The sequence below is a fragment of the Trachurus japonicus genome, chromosome 4, assembly GCF_045865225.1.
Source record: "Trachurus japonicus isolate A0001 chromosome 4, Traja_1.0".
Classification (NCBI taxonomy): Eukaryota; Metazoa; Chordata; class Actinopteri; order Carangiformes; family Carangidae; genus Trachurus; species Trachurus japonicus.
The window spans coordinates 26,596,860-26,618,064 of NC_140910.1; the positions used below are offsets into that span (position 1 = coordinate 26,596,860).

The 21,205-nt window shown below is 39.8% G+C and overlaps 2 protein-coding genes across 4 annotated transcripts; one reads left to right on the top strand and one right to left on the bottom strand.

Moving 5' to 3' along the window:
• Positions 1–970: 970 nt before the first annotated feature.
• LOC146989069 (uncharacterized) lies at positions 971–14,480 on the bottom strand. Of its 2 annotated transcripts, XR_015035736.1 has the most exons (13): positions 14,201–14,480; positions 12,714–12,867; positions 12,470–12,623; positions 11,137–11,343; positions 9,440–9,592; positions 9,259–9,346; positions 6,880–7,051; positions 5,238–5,394; positions 4,344–4,526; positions 4,158–4,242; positions 3,079–3,174; positions 1,274–1,686; positions 971–1,117 (listed from the first exon to the last, which is right to left on the bottom strand). XR_015035736.1 is itself a non-coding variant. In XM_085775007.1 (12 exons), the coding sequence occupies exons 1-12, from the start codon at positions 14,301–14,303 to the stop codon at positions 1,541–1,543; spliced, it is 1,698 nt and encodes a 565-aa protein (XP_085631133.1). In that variant the 5' UTR covers positions 14,304–14,480; the 3' UTR covers positions 971–1,540. The 2 variants fall into 2 exon arrangements, 1 of the variants encoding a protein (XP_085631133.1); XM_085775007.1 differs by having other exon boundaries at positions 971–1,686.
• Positions 14,481–15,898: 1,418 nt separating this feature from the next.
• On the top strand, positions 15,899–19,487 carry tm4sf4 (transmembrane 4 L six family member 4). Of its 2 annotated transcripts, none has more exons than XM_085775009.1 (5): positions 15,899–16,451; positions 17,152–17,241; positions 18,194–18,354; positions 18,939–19,125; positions 19,346–19,487. In XM_085775009.1, exons 1-5 carry the CDS (start codon positions 16,281–16,283, stop codon positions 19,379–19,381), a joined length of 645 nt encoding a protein of 214 aa, XP_085631135.1. In that variant the 5' UTR covers positions 15,899–16,280; the 3' UTR covers positions 19,382–19,487. The 2 variants fall into 2 exon arrangements, with proteins under 2 accessions (XP_085631135.1, XP_085631134.1); XM_085775008.1 differs by having other exon boundaries at positions 15,903–16,451; positions 19,343–19,487.
• Positions 19,488–21,205: the final 1,718 nt, after the last annotated feature.

Genomic DNA, 21,205 nt, shown 5'->3' on the forward strand with positions numbered 1-21,205 from the left:
TCTAATCCAGCTGGTATGTAGCACATCCAGATAAACGTAAGCTGGAGCCGTCCACTAACAACCCGCACTAACAAGCTGTGTTAATTAAGACAGATTATTATGTGTGTGTATGTGTGTTTGTGTGTTTGGGGTGACAGAGCACATGGTTGTTTAAAGTACCAGGCTGGGTTTGGAGCTGTAAGCAGATCAACATTGACACAAAGTTCAACATCATGTTTCTACATCGAGCGTTTTGTGCTGAGGTAGAAACATGTGTGAGCTGCTGCTTAAAGTGGCTTATGAGATGTTTACCAACTCAACTCACTGCATTTCACACAATAAAATGTCACTGCATGTACTGTAGCATCACTTATTGTATCTGTCCTCCTGACATATTTGTGCAAAACTAGCCACTTTTACCAGCATGCTTGAAAACACACAATGAATGAATGAGTTAAAATCTAAATGCAAAACATCAGGGGAGCTGGAATCCACACAGAAGGGTTTCATCAACACGTTGTGCAATATCTGTTGTTTACAGATGTTAGCTCTACACCGCAGCTCACAGAGCATCCGAAATGCCAAAAGTTTGTCCTCAGGGGAAACATGAATGTGCTCAGAAAGTTTTATGATGGTGAAAATGTCAACGAACAAGCAAAATATAAAGATTTGTGCTCTAGGGACTATGAGTGACATGATGTACCATTACCTACAGGAGAGACAATTATACGTCCATTAGTTGGTCTTATTATAGTGGTAAAAATACTACATTAATTTATCTCTTTGATCTTTGAAGTCAGAGATTACAGCTATAAATGATCTAATACCTGAGGAAAGACCAGCTTTTAAACTCATGCACATCCATGTTGTCAAGATGCTGAGACCCAAAAAAACGAATTACTGACTGCAACTGTAATTAGGATGGTTTTTGTGACGTTTTAAGACAATATCAGTTCCTCATCAGGTACAGAGGAGGAAACAGAGGACAAAATAAACAAGCCGCATTTATTTACCATTTCTAAAACATTTAAAATCATTAGGCACTTTGACAGGAAAAAGACAATATCTGGACTGGAGATTGATTTAACTTACATCACATACTACATGATCCGAACTCTGTTTCTCTATAAAATATCACCTTGAGCAAAATATGACACTGTCATTTACCGAGGGAGGAAGATTAGATTCAGTCTGTAGTGATGCTATGATCAGAAAGGGCATCTTCAGTTTGTAATATAATGTGACACAAACATTTGTTCAATTGATGCTGCTGTTGTTCATCTACATGAATGACATTAAGTAGCAATATTACTCACTTAAATGAGCAGCTTGAGCATGTATGCTTACAAGAGAGAAATCTAGCAAGTGCTAATGAGAACATGATGAATTAGACACTTAATGAAGGTGCTTGTTTTCATATCCTGAATTTCTGTCAAGTCACTCATGGTAATAAAAATCAGCTGAATAAAAGTGCTCACAGTCTGATACTGATGCTGCTCCCCTCGCCACTTCATATTATTACTGTGCATCCACATAGGAGATCAGTGGAGGTGAAGTGCGTCTAGTAACCCTGAGCACACCCATCACCTCTGGGGTCTGATCCGGCCCACAGCACCCTGGTTGGATGATCGGCTTGATTGACAGACGGGTTCCACCAATCCCCCACTGTGATGATCTGGCCCCGCCCAAACTGAGACCTTGTGTGTCCTGTGTGTTTGAATGAAAAGATAAATGGAGGAAATAAAATGCATTGAGCCCATTAAACTGTTCCATCCCGTCTCAGTCTGTCACTATAATATAAAACATCAGTGGGTCATGTGAGATGCTAGTGCTTGAAAATGCTGTTTTACTGTCTTCTGCTTTGATTGTATATTGAGAATTTTTGTTACTGGAGACTCACTGGTGAGTAGTTATGTAGCTTCTACAGATACATGAGATACAATAAATTAACAAAAGGATAAAATATACTAAGTAAGTATAAACTTATTTCTAAGTAAGAAAAACATGAGTTGCTTCATAGGAGGGATGTAATATCTTAAAATAAGTTGTGAGATAAAGGTGGCATTAATGTAGATAGGAAAAAGCACTGTTTTATTTCTTAGTGATGGGAATTTAAATTTTCTTGTTAACAATTATCAGTGTGATGACTTAAACCCCCATATGAGGTATTTAATCCACACACACAGGCCAGAGAAGCTCTACAGAGCCTAAACTTGGCTCACTGGTTAATTTTAGCATCAGAAGTTGTACAGTTTAATTTATTTGTTTGTTAATTCATCAGACTTTTCACACCAACATGTTGTTTTCAAGGTAAATACAGAGACTGCTTGCTGAAAAACTGGCCCGGACGGGAACGCGCATCAGCGGTTTTGCATGAATTTACCTCAAAAGCAACTCTGTCTCGTAATGTTCTGTTATTATCTCATAGCGTGGTGAATGTGCAGCTCACAACTTGCACAAGAGCGTTTTGGAGTTGTTGGATTGTGTATTTGGTGAGTTTTTATTATTTATTTTTTTTTACTTTTTATTTTTCATTTTTCCACAAAAACAAAAGCCACATCTGGAATCACTTTGTTGGTCACAGCAGTTTCTGGGAAACTGAGTGAAGGAGGCCAGCATGATCCAGCATGATCTGTGCCATATAAAGATGAGAGCATCCAGGAAGAACTGACTAATTGTACTTTGTTTCCCATCACTCACACCTGAAAATATTACTACAGAGAAGCATCACCAAGAAAGAGTATGCGTAGGAATTAAGCACTCTACAATAATTTGCATTTAACAATGTGACCTAACCCACAGAGCAACTTCACTGACCCGCTCTGATGTCAGCGTAGGAAAGAGAAACAAATAAAAACTTCCTGTTTACAACAGGAAGCAGCAGGTTTTGGGGAACTGTGGTCTGATCCTACTGATCTGGGACCAGCAGCTCTTTCAGCCATGCTCTCATCTGTTTGTGGACTTTACTTATAAACTATTAATGTAACACATTAGCTTCTGAGTGAAGCAACACCCATTTTTATCAAATATGTGTGAAGCAAATAACGAAATCTGGACTTTGTATCAAACACTTTGCATTTCAAACCAGTGTTTTTGTACCTGTGATTGGCCAGTTGACTTTATGTCCTCGTCTTTTCAGCTCCTCTGCCACTTCCTGATCGACCCCCTCCTCCAGATTCACCCACCACTCCTCGGCTGGACACAGAAAGGTCGATCAGATTATGATTAAAACAAACAGTGCTCTAATAAAAACAGGAGGCAGATCTCTATTTTTGTACAAAACTCCCATAATTCTCTTCTTATTTACAAATCAAGTTACAATAGCTGACCACTAGAGCAAATATTATGAGGTATCAACCATCACTCATACAAAAACACACAGTTACATTTTTCTGGCCAATAAAACACACATTTTAATGTTTAATTCCTGAATGAATGTTGGGGTAAATATATCAATGTTGTAATTCATATGTTAGTTAGTTAGTTTCAGTTAAAAGAAATAATACAACAATGGACAGACATAACAAATAAATACTTTACAAAGACAACACATGAAAAAACAAAAATAATTTAAAATGAAAATAATTAGATTTCTTTTTTTTCATATCCGAAAAGGAGTGGGAAGAAGGGAAACTTATTTACTCTCACCCCCTATTCATAAATTAGCTATCAAGCTTCCTTGTCATTATAATCTATACAATAAACTGGATTTATTCTAGTATGTTATCGCTAATCTTTATCTATCTAATACATAGGCCTATACATATATGGATTTATTCTAATATATTATCACTAATCTTTATCTCTCTATTATATAGGCATATACATAAATTACATTTATACAAACTCACTGCTTGCTTTATGTAATTCTACAAAGTCTGTGCTTGTCAGTAAATGAGTTGCATCATTATGTAGTGTGATAACAACAAACCAGGGCAAATAAAAAAAGAATTTCCCTAAATTAGTGAAGAGTAAACAGCTGTTGTGTCTCTATACAACACACTAAAACCACATTAAATAAATAAATAATAAATGTCAGTGTGGCTTATCTGATCAGAGGAAGAACTAGAGGAAGTCTAACACCACCAGCACCATATAGTATTTTGACTAAACACACATCTTCCTCGATCATTAATCAGGTCATAGTGTGTGTGTGTGTGTGGTTGCAGTGTTCATACTTTTTAGGTTGTGATGTACATAGACTCTCGGTGCGTCCAGAGCTTGTTGAGGATTCATCCCGAACTCCAACATGTTTAACAACACCTGCACACACACACACACACACACATCCATAATGATCAATATCAGTGGATCAGTTTTATTCTTTGCCTCAACGTCTGTTTTCCCGTAATTCGCTGGTGTACCTGAATGTGTCCTTGTGGCTGCATTAAAGCCCCCATTACCCCGAGGGCAGCGAGGAGTCTGGGTTTTTCTGACGTGGCCGTAGAGGCGGTGAGGAGCGCGGGTATGATGGTGTGATACGGCCGCTTCCCACCAGCGATACAGTTCACGTGGTTATGACGCAGAGAAAAGCTGGCGCCGCGATTCTGAGAGGGAGAAATTGTTTATTTATTAACACGTCATGATGATATTATGATCCATCCATAGTAAATGATCTCTATTTGTTCTGTTTACAGTGTGTACAACAGCTGAATATCCTCATAGGCCTGGTTCCTGATTAGCCACACACACAATACACAAACACATCATTCATTCCTGCTCCTCTAAGGTGATGTTATGATGCAAAACAGCACAATAAAATATGAAAAGCTTTCTCCAGTCAGCTGTTGTCGTCAAATGCCGCCACACTCATGATGCTCAGCCTGTAAATGACTTCAGCATCACACCAGAGTCCGTCCGTCTGTCTGTCGTTTCATTTACAATAATACAACTTTACTCAAATATTGTGTGGAGACAAGTTCATATGTGATCTTCTAGTTACTAGTAGTCTCAGTGATTTACAGACAGACTTTGAATGAAAAAGGACATTTGAGTTGAGATAAAAATCACTTTTCATATGAAAAAGACTGTCAGATTTTAGACAAATTTTATTTCTTTCATTTTTCTGTGGGATTTATGTGTGTAAATATATATACAGTATATACAGTATGTTTTTTTGGGTTTTTTTACAAACCTGATATGTTCAATAATTTTATTTCAAGTGATTATCACCACAGATTTGAACATTTACATAAATACCTGTGTCATTTTTCCACTCTTTTCGAGTTCCTGGTTGCTTTGTAAACACACACACACACCTGCAGTGAGAATCCACAGTCCTTTGGGACCAGTCCGCTACCAAAGCCCATGTAGGTGCTGTTAACAAATGAACAGGCGTTGCCCTGACTGTCAATCACACAAAAATAGACTGTGTCACTTCCTGTGATTGGGCCAGGCTCCACCCCCTCCATGGCCCTACAAAAACACACACATAAATAAAAATAATATATATATGTTAAATACAACAAGTGATTAATGATAATTAAGTTTCCGGATTTGTTTTGTTATTATTATTATTATCATGGTTGTGTAAATCCAGCCAGAAAGAACAGAAATTAAGAAACAGGTAGAAGTACTGCAGTGTGTCTGATCAGGGACTATACATTTAGCCCAGGTTTTAACCAGGCTGCTGCAGTTCTCACCTGTCTTTTCTCAGTTACGTGGTTTATTATGTGCATGTAAAAGATAAAGAGTATGAAGTTAAGGGGATAGTTCAACATTTTGGTAAATTGGCCCATTGCTATAATCCCTATAGTTTTAGCAGTAGGTTTGTTACCTTTAATTGTAGTTGCAAGCTATTTTTAGAACTGTGGAGCAGAGCCACAAGCTGCTCAGAGCTATGCTACGGAGGCTAATGGGATTTCTTGGTTTCCCTCATCAAACTCATCAAATACACAATCCAACAACTCCAAAACGTTCTGGTGGACAAGTTGTGACCTGCACATTCACCACGCTATGAGATAATAACAGAACGTTATGAGACAGAGTTGTTTTCAAGGTAAATGCAGAGACTGCTTGCTGAAAAACTGCCCCGGACGGGAACGCGCATCAGCGGTTTTGCATGAATTTACCTCGAAAGCAACTCTATCTTGTAACGTTCTGTTATTATCTCATAGCGTGGTGAATGTGCAGGTCACAACTTGCACAAGAGCGTTTTGGAGTTGTTGGATTGTGTATTTGGTGAGTTTGATGAGGGAAACCACGAAATCCCATGAGCCTCCGTAGCGTAGCTCTGAGCAGCTCACGGCTCTGCTCCGCCGTTCTAAAAATAGCTTGCACCAACAATTAAAGGTAACGAACCTACTGCTATGACTATAGGGATTATGGCAATGGGCCAATTTCCCAAAATGTTGAACTATCCCTAAGATTTTCTCATTGTTCATGTTCACAGCAAGACACTAGTTTAATGTAGGTTAAGTCAGGTGATACAGTAAGGTGAGGAGTTAGTGTAAGTATTTGTGTTTGCTTCTGTAACACATCCTCAGTAATGTGTGTGTGTGTGTGTGTGTGTGTGTGTGTGTGTGTGTGTGTGTGTGCGTGCGTGTGTGTGTGTACGTTGAGAGACCATTACGTTGTTTTATACTTTTATAGTCTGTTTGTATTTGTCTTACAAATGACAATGACCCACTGTTCAAAGTCTACAGCGCTGGACAATAAATACAAATGGCTTCCAAAATACACACCCACACACTCTCTCTCTCTCTCTAACACCCACACACACACACACACACACACACACACACAGCAGACAGAGCAGTGGTGGAGGGAAGAGGTATGAGGGGATGAGCTTTCAGGTTGTGGGGAGGTAAAAGTCTACAGTCCTATCTAAAGTCAACAGATCATGACTGGTGCACACCGGTACTAACACACACACAGACACACACACACACACACACACACCTGTCCATGCTGATGTTCTGCGCTCGCTGGTGGCTGTAGCCCTTGTCCAGTAACGTTTCCAGAGGGAGGGTCACATGGTCTGGATCGCCGAGGTAACGCAGAGCATCTGTTAGAGCCAATCGCACGGACTCCACCAAAACATGGACGTAGTCAGCGCTATTGTGACCCATAGCTACGCACACACAAACACACACACACACACTAGATGAATTAGATACCTCATGGTGGTATCATGGCCGTGAGTCGGACAGTGAGTCACTGGGCTGATAATAAAAAATGTATTATTATTATTGGTGGCCACCCCAGTACTAAGGAAGCTGCTCAGACTGGACATCACAGCATTAATGAGAACTTCAGTGACTAATTTTATCAATATTATTGAACTTGACATCCAAAAATGAACTGATATGAGGAGTGAGTTATGTACTGCTGTGTTGAAATAGTTAAACATGTGACGTGTACAGTATATGACAGTACAATATTAAAGCAGAAGTAAGTGATATATTTGTGTTAATATAAGTCTTAAATAGTTATATCTTCCAACAGCAATCACTTACATAGAGTGTTTGGACCGAAACACGGGTCTGTCAGTCCCTCTGCTCTGCTCTGAGCCGAGGAGAAAACATTTATCGTATCCTACAGTTTTTATCCAATGAGGAGAGAGAACGGCATGCAGGGCTGTGTGTGCAGCCAAGGGACGCCGTGAATGTGGCGACGTAGGGACGAGGACTGTTATGGTGCGTTCAAGGAAACTCGTATTTTTCCGACCGTGAAGTCATACCAGTTCGATCTGGTACGAGTTCACCGGTCGGAAGTTACGAGTGGCCGTTACAGTGACTTTCACCGGTAAAACAGGTCGGAAAAACACGAGGGGGTTGCCTGAAACGCTACAAAGTCGTAAGTTGTGACTTGAAGCTGTAATTTACGATTTCAAAAGCCTGCCTGGAACGCAGCATTAGTGAAAACGACCGGACCACTTACTTCTGCTTTAACAGTCTTATCCTCACAAATTTCTTCATATTCTATTTTCTCATATATATACTTAGAGCAATGTTTCCCAACATTTTTTGGGCTTGTGACCCCCATAGACTGTAAAAAGAATGGACGTAGCGTCCGTGACGTCACCCATTGGTTTTGGGGAGTCGTTTTTGTGACTCAAATATGGCGGCCTGGACAGCGCCATGTTGGACTGGCCGGCCGAGAACCCGCCCACTGGCCTCGAAGCAGCCTGTCTCCGGACCGCTCCGGACCTGTCACTCAACGTTTCCGCGCCCTAATTGGTCAGAGTTTTAACCTAATAACAGTAAAACGGTAGAGTTTAAAAAAAATTCACCCCCCTCAGAGTGTGTGCGGGGGTAGAAACTATCGATTGAGAAAAAAAAACGTTCTGACACCAGGCTTTTAACATGTTTACTGAGGATGTAAAATCGGCGATTTTAACATGGGGGTCTATGGGGAATGCTCCCTTCTGACACCAGCCCCCAGAGGAAGCCGGGGGGATTGCAGTTTTTTGAACGCGGAAGTGAGCTTCACTTCTCAGACCCACAACTGCCCCCTTGGTGACCCCATTTTGACATCACAAATTTCTGGTGACCCCCGTCAATCATGAATGAATTATAGATACAGTTGTTTAAGATTGTTTGTGGGGTTTTTTAATCATAATTTAAAAAAGAATAATAATTAGTTAAATTTTAATAATTTTTAATCAATAACTAGACATTTCAGGCGACCCCATTTGAATTCCAGGCGACCCCAAGGTTGAAAAACACTGCCTTGGAGACAGTTCGTCCTGTTCTAGCTGTTTTGGGGTCTAATTCATGTCTAATTGTTGCAAACTTTGAGTTGCAATTTATGTGTAAAAATTGGTCTACAAATAAAGTTAATCATTATTATTATTGTATGAGAATGAGCTGAGATAAAACTTGTATTTCTTTGCTTGATACTGTTACTTTAATTATCATTTAACTTTGTTTTTTTGGGGAGGGCAGAAGAATATCATTAGACTGATATGATCTTGTACTGGGTTGATCAGATATCAAGCTAACTAAGCTAAGCTAATTCAAACTGTATCAAGTGTTTTGTATTGTTATGTCTTAACGAAAGAGATATAAACTCCATCTTTGGTAAAAGGTGATATTTTTGTTATACTAATAATATCTTATTTATTTGCATATGTTTACATTTATCTCCATTTTTATTCTCTCTATTCTTTGCTGAGGGAGCAACTGTAACTTACACATGAAGAGTTCATTCATGTTTTATTCAGCACAAACAGAGGTCCATTCACCTCCACTGGATTAGGCTGGAGACATTAGACTCAGATGCCCAAAGCTCAAAGACTCAGTGAACAACAGTTTGCCTCTGTGTCCCTGTGGTTACCTCTGAGGGGGAAGTTCTCCAGGATGTTGAGCAGCAGCAGGGCGGCCAGTCCCTGACTGTTTGGCGGGGGCTCCCACAGACGCACCCCCTGAACACACACAATGGGGCAATTCACTCGTGTGGACGCTGACCACGTTATTACAGCACACGACACATACAACAACAATCTGTGGTCGCTCACCTTGTATTCTGTGCTGATGGGCGTGATGACCTCACTGTCATGGCTGCTGAGGTCTTCCAGGGTCATGACTCCTCCATGTTGGCTGATGACGTCAACGATGGCTTGTGCCACTCTGCCCTGGTAGAAAGCTGGTTTCCCCCGTTCACCCAGCTCCTGGCAAAACACTCAATCGATCAACTTGTGGCAACAGTGACACAAAAACATGATAATAAAACAAATAAGACAATATAATAATGAGAGGCCTAACGAGTCCAGATTTTGAAGTTATGCAGGTCACGCGTCCACCATTGTGTGTGTGCCCACCACTCCAATCAATGAACAGGAAGGGGTGTGTGAATGTATCACAATGACGTAACATACGTTGCAATTGCCAAGGAATGACTGTTATGATTCAACGGAAACATCCATCAATGAGGGTGAGGTCACTGCCATTGTTTTACACTGTCAGGACCATGAGTGTGTATGTATGCAGAGGCGTAACTTGGCATTTTTTGTGCGTTACTGGATTCCTAATGAAAGACTGTTTGATGTCGTCATGTAAAAGAGCAAAAACCTGTGCGTGTTTTAAAGGTGAAGCATGAGCAGACCATAACGGCATATGATGAGGTCAGCCACAGTTCATCTGACATGTCACTGACAGGAAATTACATAGTAAGTTCCACGAATGTTATATTGTCCACGCATACAAACAATCATAGTCTCAGGAGAGAGTGGAAGACATCACACCATTCTTCATGCTTTAAATCATTCTTGAATATTTTAATCTGATAAAAAGGGATATTTCAACATTTTGGGAAATTAGGAGTAGGTTAATCACCTTTAATTGTCGGTGCAAGCTATTTTTAGATCAGCAGGGCAGAGACGCTGCTCAGCTAACGCAACAGAGGCGCACGGTACTTTCGCTTTTCCCTCACACAATCCAACAACTCCGAAATGCTCTCGAATTTACCAAAATGTTGACGTATCCCTTTAAATAATTCAATACAATTTAATAGTGTCATTTATTTCAGGTCACTAAGTTTTATTCTAATGTTGTAGAACCTGTTTGTAAATTAGCAGCAGACTATAACAACAGGTCTATTCTTAGCGTAATGTAAAGAGAATGTAAAGTAATGTAAAGAAGTTTTCTCAAGGTTTTTTCATGCTGTGATACCACCTTTAAAAAGCTTTAAAAATATATTAGCAACCAGAAACCAGAAATATGAGCTACAAACTAATAATGTATCCTGCCATATTTGTTAATAAAAATAAAACTTGATTTATACTTATCACAAAGATAAGCAGTGGAAAAGAGGTTTTATTTATGTTTTTATTCTTATCTGGCCATGTCACTCTTGGGTCCTTAGATAATGATTATAAAAGCAATGATTATGACTCTGCATCCTGTACACTCCTCTCTCAACTCTGTACAGTCTATATCCCTTCTTCCATTTACTGTAGCTTGCTTGTTTTTACTTGCAGGTGAAGTTGAACATCCAAGCAGGTTCAAGGTTTCTTTTTTTACCCAGTATGCCTCTGGGTGCATTAAAGGTCTCCGCATGCAGAGGAGTACGTCAAGCTTAGAAAAGCAAACAATTTCTGGGCGGATGCACAATTGTTCTGTTTCCTTGTTGTCTTAATGATTGTTCCAGTGCTGATTCTGTGTTTTTCTGTTTTTCTTTTTTACTTATTTATATATTTCAATTTTAGGGATTTACCTTCAAGGTCTGGGCCAGGGCAGGGTTTCTGAATACCTGTCCACATTTGGGTGCATGATTGTCAATCAGCAGGTCTCCACCAAGTTCCTTCCCAGTATCCCTCAGAGCAGCAACCCATTTCGCCCAGTGGTGAGCTGCCACCTCTGCAACAGGAAACCCCACCTCTGCAATCTCCACCGCCCCACTCAGCACCTCCTGAAAGGACAGCTGGGGGATACAGACAGAGGAAACACACACTTACTACCTCACAGAAAAGCTGAGCATCGAGCAGGATGTGTGTGTCATTGTTTTGGAAAGAAAATGTGTGGAGACTCGTAATTTCCCCTTAAGGTTTTCCAGAGACAACATAGAAGAATTGTTGGCTCTTAATTGTGATTAAGGGGATAATTCACTTTAATACTCACCATCTATTAATACATTTTATTAATAATATAATACATTTCCCACAACACATTCTGAAAGGCCCCTGTGAACAGTAATCTTTATCATACACATGTAATTATGGACAGACATAACTTTTGGAATATTAAGTACAGTATCTGCTATTTTCTCTTTCTATAATTATTGAATGTCAGTTGCAAAAAGTTATTTTAATGCCTAAGTTTTAAATAAATGATCAGCTTAAAATCCAATAGGAGCCACACTAATATGATTTATTTTTTACAGCAAAAGCAACAGTAAAACTTCACTGCCACTACATAAAGATTCAAAGAAGATTTGTGCTATTTTGACACTGACTGGAGGAAATCTATATTGTCAAAATTCAAGTTTTTAAGTTAGTTAGGAAATTAATTAACAAAGGCAGTGCTACTTCTTCGGGAGAAAATTGGAGGCAACACAGGTTTGTTATCAAAAAATGATGATCAGTATGCTGACTTCAGGAGAAAAAAAAGATGTGATGGTGGATAAAGGACTGAAGATTGATGCTAGAAGCTTACAAGCTGTTTATTCTAACATTAGGTATGAAGCAATAGGGGAAAAAAGCATAAAATGTACAAATAGCTCCTTTCAACTCTGAGAGCTTCACTTTAAAGTTTAAACGTTTGCCTGTACCTGTGTAAACTCAACCATATGACACTGCTGTTTGACCAAACTGAGGATGTATCAAGAACCCACTCAAAGTTTTTTCCGCTCCTTGTTTACATATCCTTAAATACCACTGTTTAGGACTGTGTTTGTGAATGGTTGTCTTGTGTATATCACCATGGTCCCTTTTTGCTGTGTGTTTATATCTAGGTTGTTTATGACATGTGAATGATTATATTAGCTACCTGAGAGTTACATAAAACACACACCAGCACAAACACTTCCACACAAACAAACACGTTCAAACCTTGTGACTACCAAACCGCTGCACAGCGTCACACCAGCAGGCAGGAGCCCCCGGTACTGTGATATTCAGTGCGTCAAAAGGTGAGGGAGGGGCCTCTGCGGTGTAACCACGGCCCTCCAGGAGCTCCAGGGTCTGAGCTCTGGGCGAACGACCACTGAGGACACACACACAGAGAGAGAGAGAGAGATTATCACTTTGTATTGAACAGTCGACAACAGCATCACTTCGAGAGAAGAGTCTCTACCTGCCGTTCAGTCCTCTGATCTCGCCAGTGTTTCCGTCGTAGAACAAGCAGAAGGCGTCTCCACCAGGACCGGTGCTGCACGGCTCTGTTACCGCCAGTGCTACTGCTATGGCAACCGCAGCATCTGCCGCATTACCGCCACGCTTTAGGACATCTGGATGCAAACACATACACACACGCATCACAATAGCATTCCTGGCAAACACGGTGTTCAGAGTATGTTTTATGAATTTACTACATGTGGAGTGATTTTCCATTGTTTAGTCTCTTAGATTTACAAATTACCTTGTTTCACGCCATCGGCCAAAAATAACTTTTATCGCTTGCTCTCAGTGGTATTCATCTATGGGAACAGTTTTGGTTTGGTTCTGTGAGCTGTATTATCTACATCTCATTCACCTCCATTTGCATTTCAAGTTTCAGGCAGACAGACTTGTATTATCAGAAGTTCTCAAACTGAGGTTCACAGACCTCCACAGGCCCATATGGGACAAAAATGAATCATTTATTTTCACAATGACATAATTTATTTGAACAATTGTGTCATGGGTTTCAAACACCTTATCAGATAAAACATCTACAACCTTAACAGATGGAGGACTGTGTTTATTTTGTGTCACTTTAGGGGTCCTTGTTGTAAAAAGTTTGAGAACCACTGTTGTATTAAAGCAGAAGTAAGTGATATATTTGTGTTAATATAAGTCTTAAATAGTTATATCTTCCGACAGCAATCACTTACATAGAGTGTTTGGACTGAAACACGGGTCTCTCAGTCCCTCTGCTCTGCTTTAATTGCCTGGTAATGTAGTGAGGTCAGTCTGCCCTTTCAACTAATCCTAACCCACGATGGGTATAAACAAGAGGAAGTTGGCAAAATGGAGGGTCAGGCAAATATATTCCGAAACAAAAAACTTAAAAATTATATAAAACATAATATTGACAAGTGACTAACCAGTATCATAACTGATCAACTAGTAGTTTGATTCCCAAGTTTTTTATCCTGCTATTTCCTCTCTTTGTCATCTTATATGGTGTTAACTGACTAACTTTGTGTTTTGAACTGTTGGTTGGACAGTTCAAGCTATTTGGCAAAATAGACAGATCAATTAATCAATTAACTGATAGCACTGATGTACTGTTAGGAGTATGAGATTTGTCAAACAATATCTTCTGCACCCAGTGGTATGAGTGTTTCATACTGATGCCATTTACTGAGAAGAAATCACTTATTTAAAACTCTGTTTGTTATGGTCACTCACTACTTCCCTTTCCTCCATCTTCATCATAGTCCAGGCTGCTGCGATAGTTTAGAAGCTAATTCGCTCTTCCTTCTGGATTATTCAGGCTTCTTGTCACAGTATAAAGCTGTGTGTGTTCCTCGTTTCTACTTTTATGAGGTATGGGCTGGTATGAGGTGTTGCAGGAGCTTGAGGTTCTGCCGCCAATCATCCCGGATCTCTATGGCAACAACAACTGGTGACACTCACCGAGTCCTACATTGGAAGCTAACGGCTGGTTGGACGCTGCACAGCCGTGTAAACACACCACGGGAGACCGTCGAGAGGAGAAGGACAAGCCGCTGCTGTCCATCCCGCCAGAGACCGTCGGTGCAAAGACAACAACAAGTCGATAGAGCAATAAAAACTAAACCTGATTTGTACTTTCAACTTCCGATCGGTTACTCGGATATCGATTGAGTTCGGCTCAATAAGGACGACAGCAGAGAACAGTCGATCACTGATGACATCGATCGATAGACGCTGAGGTAAAATAATGTAAAGTTTTAGGAGGAGAAAATAAATTACATAAATGATACTTCTCAAAGAATAAAAATGCAAGAATACTTTTTTTTTTAACGTTTTTGACGTGATTAACCTGGACCACAGGTTCCATTTAGCAGCTATTCTGGAGCTTTCAGTCCTTTCCTTGCCTTTATCAGATAGTCACGAAATTCTAACTTTGAGTTTCCATTAGCTGAGCACTTCAGTGGCATGGAGGCTGTTTTTGTGTGCTTGTTTGTTTGTTTTAACAAATCTTTATCATCATAATTGAAAAGTGAATTGATCTCAGTCATGCAACCTAGGTAGTAGGCCTATTTTTTAGGCAAATTTTCTTTGGCATTTTACCTACAGTATATTACAAAAACAGTTCAAGAAAGATCACCATGAGATGTTTGAAAATTATCTATTGTTATGGTTGGGTAGGTCTTTAGCAAATGTGTGGATTTTTTTTTCTACAAAGGCTGTAACATTTAACTGACTATGGGGCTCTTATGATACAAAATAAAGTTTAAGAATGTAAACCAAAAATCTAAACATCATAGAATAATGCAATCCAGTGGATAGCAGATGTTAGCTCAACCACTATTAAAGTTCAAGTTGAATTAATTTTCTCCTAATTTCATTATGAACATGTTTGTGTGCGTGACAGAGTTGCTGCAGGTCTTCAGCCATCTGACAGCTCAAGGGGAGAAGAAACTGTTGTGGCCAGGATCTAAACAATAGTCTGTCTTGTCATTTTTACTGATCATAGAGCAAATAAAACAGTAAAACTTTCAAAATCAATAACTGTATGAAGGATATCCTCATTTTCAGCAATTATTAATTTTAAATTGATAAATGAGAATGAAAATCATTATCAATCAATAACAACCAGGTAAACCCCCACACATTACAGGAAAACAAGAGTAGTTACATGATTACACAATGCAATCACAAGATTCAATCAAGCTCATTTCCCTGTCTTTTATAATTGACTTGAATTCCCCCAGAGTTACAAGATGATAATTTCAACTCCTTCTGCACATTGTTCCAGGTAGACAGGGCAGAAAATTTAAAAGCCTTTTTGTCCAGTTCCGTTCTGACTCTCAGGGCCATTTCAGCTGATGTTTCTACACTTGTGTAAACACTATATAGGCAAAAGTCCAAATTATTGGACTTTTGTCCAACTGGATTATCCAGCTCTCAAATGTCTCATATCAGTGCACTTAAAAAACAGACTAGTGTAAAATGAGATCTGACCAATGGACGAGAGGATAATGCACAACTGATGAAGACCATCTCGTCCTTACTCACTGTGTGGAAGTGCATATCAGCTCAGAGCTTCCTTCCCGCCCCAAAAATCCACCACTACACCACCAGCCCTACCTCTGTCTCTGTGTCGACCAACTCTGTCATTTCCCCTTCTGTGTCCACGTATACAAAACACCTGGTGGAACATTAACCATCGTGTCTTCACAGGCGTGTCTGTGTGCACAATCCCACATTAATGGCTCTATGTCTATTTAATTGTAACCACACAGTGCGTGCACAGGTGGGGGTCTATAAAGTCTCAGCTGTACTGCCATTCAGTGTCATTCAGTACTACAGTAAAGACGGTAGAGTATTCAGGAGATAACACGTCAGTCTGGCGCAAATTTAACCCCTCAACTTTAGGTTCACAGTCAAGACGTCCTTGCTTTGTGAGTTTGGCATCATCCAGGTTACAGCTCGGCGTGAGTGGAGTTTTTTAAAACAGGAGAGTTTGTTTTTTTTTCTATCAGAGGTGGTTTGAGGAATCAGAGTCAGAATGTGTGTTGGCAGTTTTGCCAAGTGTTTGGGGATCACTCTGATTCCTCTGGCACTTGTGTGTGTGATCTGCAACATCCTGCTCTTCTTCCCCGGCGGGAATAATGTGGGCAGCGACTACATCACAGAAGAGGTCTGGTACTTTGGAGGCATTTTAGGATCTGGAGTACTGGTGAGTACGTGAACCAAAAACACTGGCATGCTGAGAGCTGTGAATCCACTCAGCCTTCACTGGATCATGTTTAACACAGAGTAGAGGATGCTCACTGTTTCTACCATAAGAGATGCTTTTGAATTATTCAGATGTATTCTTACTATACAATAAATAATAATTACTGTAGCCACATATTTTAAAGTCATTATTCCTGCAAAACGTATTCATTATATAATATGAGTAAAACACAAAATAATAGAGACCAAAGGTGTTGTCACTTACAACAAAGTGAAAAAATCATATTCATCTCATATTTATTTTTTACCAAAAAAAAAATGAATTTACTGGTCAATTAAGCATCCAGAGCTTTACTTTATTTATTTTATTTATTTTAATGTTTATTTTGCAGGGACGATACATACAACATTGCCACAAAGAATGAAAAATGCGATGCATACAAGACGTCTAGTTTCAGCTAATTTGCAGTCTTGACTTTTTGTGTGTTGAATGTCTCCATCAAATAGTTGTAATGGCATGTTTAATGACCAATACTGGTGTAAACTGGTGCAGATGTAACAAATGACCAGTTCTTATAACTAACTAACAGTAACTTTATGTCCCAGTCATCATCATGGGATATTGGGCTGTTGAGTTTCCTTGTTCCTTGTGTTGCATGTAACATGCAATGCGTCACCTGCTGTATGTTTTTTGTCAACAGGTCATCTTCCCCGCTCTGGTCTTCCTGGGTCTGAAGAACAATGACTGCTGCGGTTGCTGTGGCAATGAAAGCTGTGGGCGGAGATTTGCAGTAAGGAGACGTTTCACCGTTCCCTTCAACCTGTATGAAATCAAAAATCAGACTTAGATTACAATCGTGTTTTCTAAAAAAAAAAAAGTTAAAAGGTTTAGTACATTTAAATTATATTTTCTAATTTGCTTAAACGAAGCAACTTAAAAGTGAGGCGCAGCAGTAAAAAATTAGCAATACACAAACTTTTCCATGATACTTTACCATGCAGCCTTTTTTCTTTTTCTTTTTTAAAATTGTGAGCGACTCTGGTCTCCACATGTTGTTGTTGTTTTACCTTCCAGAAATGATCTCTAGTTCTATGACCATGAAGGTATTTTGGGGAAAATTAAAATTGTTAGTTAAAATGACCTTTAACTAAAAACATGATACTGAGCGTTAAAGCTCACGGTTAGGAGCTGCTGGACCTTTTAGCTGATAACTGCAGGATCTAATTGCCTGTAATGGAAAACAAACACAATCCTACTGTAGACACAAACGCACACACCAGGAATTACAGAGTGGTTAATGTGTGCGCGCGCTCACACACATACACACATACACACACACACACACCAATTGATGAGATTTCGATCAGTGTGATGAGAAATTCCTCTGATGGGAGTTTCACATGACTTTTTCTAACAGAGTCGGTATTGTGCCACCGCAGACACACATACTGATCGATACTTCAGGAATGTGTAGGTGTGTGAGTGTGAGGAGTGAATCAACAAACAAAAGTCTGTCAGATTACCGCACACACACACACACACACACACACACACAGATACGTTCACACCATCTCGGCGGCTCTGTGTTGGTCGTGCTCTGTTAATGACCCTCGGCCTCGTCTCTGCACACTGAGAGAATAACCCCATTGTTGCCATTGTTAAGAAGTTTAAAGCTGAACGTATTGATTCTCCATGTGAGTGACTGCTCTTTCCTTCCCTCTCTCCATCCACTCTCTCTGCAGATGCTGAGTTCACTACTATTTGCAGCTGTGGGTGTTTTGGGGGGCGGATACTCAGTTTTGGTTTCTGCTCTGGGCATTAACTACGGACCCCTGTGTCTGGCAGTGGTCAACACTGACACCGGAGAGAAAAACTGGACCTATCCCTTCGCAGATGGAGATGGGTGAGACACAACATTAAAATGGTCGATAATTTACACTTTTCCCTTTATTGATCCATAAGAAGATATATTTGTGGTTTTAAGATCCAAAAATATCTCAGTGTACTTTTGCATCTCTGTCAGGCTTCTCTTCAGTAACAACAGGCCAATCAAGAAGAGAGCAGGCTCTGATCCTCTTCTGTGATTGGCTGACTGTTTTTATGGGTGGTGGAATAAAAATGTAGTAGATTTCAGGTTAAACAGAGAAACACTCAGACATGGGTCCGTGTGGGCAGAGCTTTGAGCACTGTTTGCTTTTTAATTATATTAGTTTTTAGTATTGTGGATTTAAACGTTTGGAACATGCGAAAAATCTAGATATAGAGTCTATAGTCATGCTGTGTTTGGGCCAATTGATCATTTAAATTGAATTTTTCTTACAAATCAGTTTTTATTGGTTTGACGCTCGCTGTAGTTCAGTTTTAATCTACGCTAACCTGGCTGTAGCACTGCATGCACTCCTTAATTAATCTGCTCTTCACCAGACTTATGAAGTGTAAGCAGACAATAAACGTGTTGCCTCTTTGCCACCTTGCCTCCCTCTCCAGAGCCTACCTGACTGACCAAGTGTCTTGGTCCAAGTGTCTTGAGCCGCAAGGCGTTGTGTCCTGGAATCTGGCCCTGTTCTCCGTGCTGCTGGTGATGGGTGCACTCCAGGTGGTGCTGTGTGCTGCACAGGTGCTGAACGGCCTTCTGGGAGCGCTGTGTGGGGACTGCTGCAGGTGCAATGAAAAGGTCAGCGTCATGTCTAGAAGTTAGAAGAAAAAAAAGGTCACAAATACCCTGTTAACCACTTCCTGTGGTTGAATTCTATAATTTATAAATATTTATAAATAATATGAATTCTACATAATACGCTTGGGCAAAAAGAACTCATTAACTTGGATCCAGTGTTTTTACTGTATTTTTGAGGCTTGCATTCACATGGAAATGTCGATGTTTTTTCATTCAGCAGCAACATCATGAGCATCATCATCATCAACATCACTGAGTGACTTCTGCAGCTACACGAGGACGGATGAGTTTGAAAGTGGATGTTAGTTTAGTTTACTTTATTGCTTATATTTACTTCATGCTGTAGCAAACCTGAGCGCAGTGATTTACAGTGTTTGAATTTTTTAACGCTAGTGAATTGACAGGGCTCCGTTTTAAATTGTATCTGCTGCCAATTTATGATTATAAGAAATTGCAACATGTATGTATACATATTAGCTACATAATTTGTACCTGTTCTTGAGCTTGAGGTACTCTGGGGTGCAATGGTGATAAGAATGACTTTATTGATCCCCAAAGGGATATTCCATTAAACAGCAAATAAAGATGCTAATTTACATAAATTGGAGAGAACAAAACTGTTATTGCTTCAAATGTTCTGTTTTTATCATCTAGTGTGTGTGTGTGTGTGTGTGTGTGTGCGTGTGTGTGTGTGTGTGTGTGTGTCTGTGTTAAATACAGTATAGTACAACTCTCACTAGTACAACTCTCACTAAACAAAACAATAAAGCATTGAATCAGAAAATTAATTAGGCTAGTCAGTCTTACAAGTTATTTTGAGCTCATGGTGTCTAGGTTTAAACAGAGCTCAACACTCCTCAACAAGACCGTTCAGACACACCAAACATGGTCAATTTACTTTCAGGAAACACAAAGCTCACAATTAAGTCGTAGAGCACAGCTGCCTACATATGTACAGAAGCAAAGCATGATCAACAAAGATGCATTACACTGCAAAAACTAATATTTGTCTCATTTCTTGTCAAAATGTTGAGTTTTTGCAGTGTACTTTCTCTCTGTACCTGAAACCTGCTGCTGGTGTCCACACGTCCACACACCTAAGTGTCCCACTGCCCTCCTGTGGAGATCGGCAGAACTGCAGGTCTGATGCACCTGCACAGGGGTCAGGGGTTTATTTCTTCAGGAGCTCCACCTGGACTTGCAGAAACATCTGGCAGCGCTCACCACAGAGTCAGATCAAGACACTTACACAATGGATGAATGCCACATTACTGTAACTGAGGTCTTGTCATGGATCCAACTCTACTGGTGCAGTGGTGGTGACACTGATGTTGTAAGATTAGTTTGTCTCTCTCTCAGCATGCATTATGGAAAGATTTTCAATAATTGACAAAATCAGAAGACGGATTATTGAAGAGCTTGTAGACGCGTCAAACACATTATTATCACTAATGGGGTATTCCTCATAATCGTTTAGTAGTGTGCATGTAAATGCACTCAGAATAAGAACACGTTTCCCTCTGAAAACTAGACGTCAGGGGAAACTTCTGGACTAGTCTTTACTTTAGATAGATACAGATGATGCTTTTATAAAACCTGATGATGCAGTGTCACATATTAAATAATATTGCCTTCAAACCTAACAGCAAAATGAACAAAACATTACCTGTTTATGATCCTTATGTATTTTCACTCCTGTGACTTTTTCAGGGCAGTTAAAAAAATGTATACTTGCAGTTTTGTGCCATTTATTTCCTAAACAAATAAATGGTTAACATACAATAATAGATTAAAAATAAAAACACCCAGTGGAGTCTGATTATGCAGACTCAACATTGAGACAGTGCTGCATGTCATTCCCCCTCTCTATTTGCTGTCTGTCTCGACTGCACTATCAATTAAAGGCAAAAGCCCCCAAAAAATATACCAAAAAAAGTGCAGGGTAAAAAGACTAATAATTTATATTTTAGAGACAACCTAATGTCTTATCATGACAATCCACCACCACCTGTCTGTCTCTTCCCTCCAGATCATGGCTCACTGTGAGGGGAGACAGAGGACAGCTGGAGCTGAGAGTCCC

Excerpts from the sequence above, each read along its gene's own strand:
- LOC146989069 (XM_085775007.1), bottom strand. The coding sequence starts at position 14,303 with ATGGACAGCAGCGGCTTGTCCTTCTCCTCTCGACGGTCTCCCGTGGTG. Across the intron at positions 12,868-14,200 it reads AGCTTCCAATGTAGGACTCG|ATGTCCTAAAGCGTGGCGGT; the intron begins GTGAGTGTCACC and ends GTTTGCATCCAG. Across the intron at positions 3,175-4,157 it reads TGTACATCACAACCTAAAAA|CCGAGGAGTGGTGGGTGAAT; the intron begins GTATGAACACTG and ends TTCTGTGTCCAG.
- tm4sf4 (XM_085775008.1), top strand. The coding sequence starts at position 16,281 with ATGTGTGTTGGCAGTTTTGCCAAGTGTTTGGGGATCACTCTGATTCCT. Across the intron at positions 16,452-17,151 it reads TTTTAGGATCTGGAGTACTG|GTCATCTTCCCCGCTCTGGT; the intron begins GTGAGTACGTGA and ends TTTTGTCAACAG. Across the intron at positions 18,355-18,938 it reads CCCTTCGCAGATGGAGATGG|AGCCTACCTGACTGACCAAG; the intron begins GTGAGACACAAC and ends CTCCCTCTCCAG.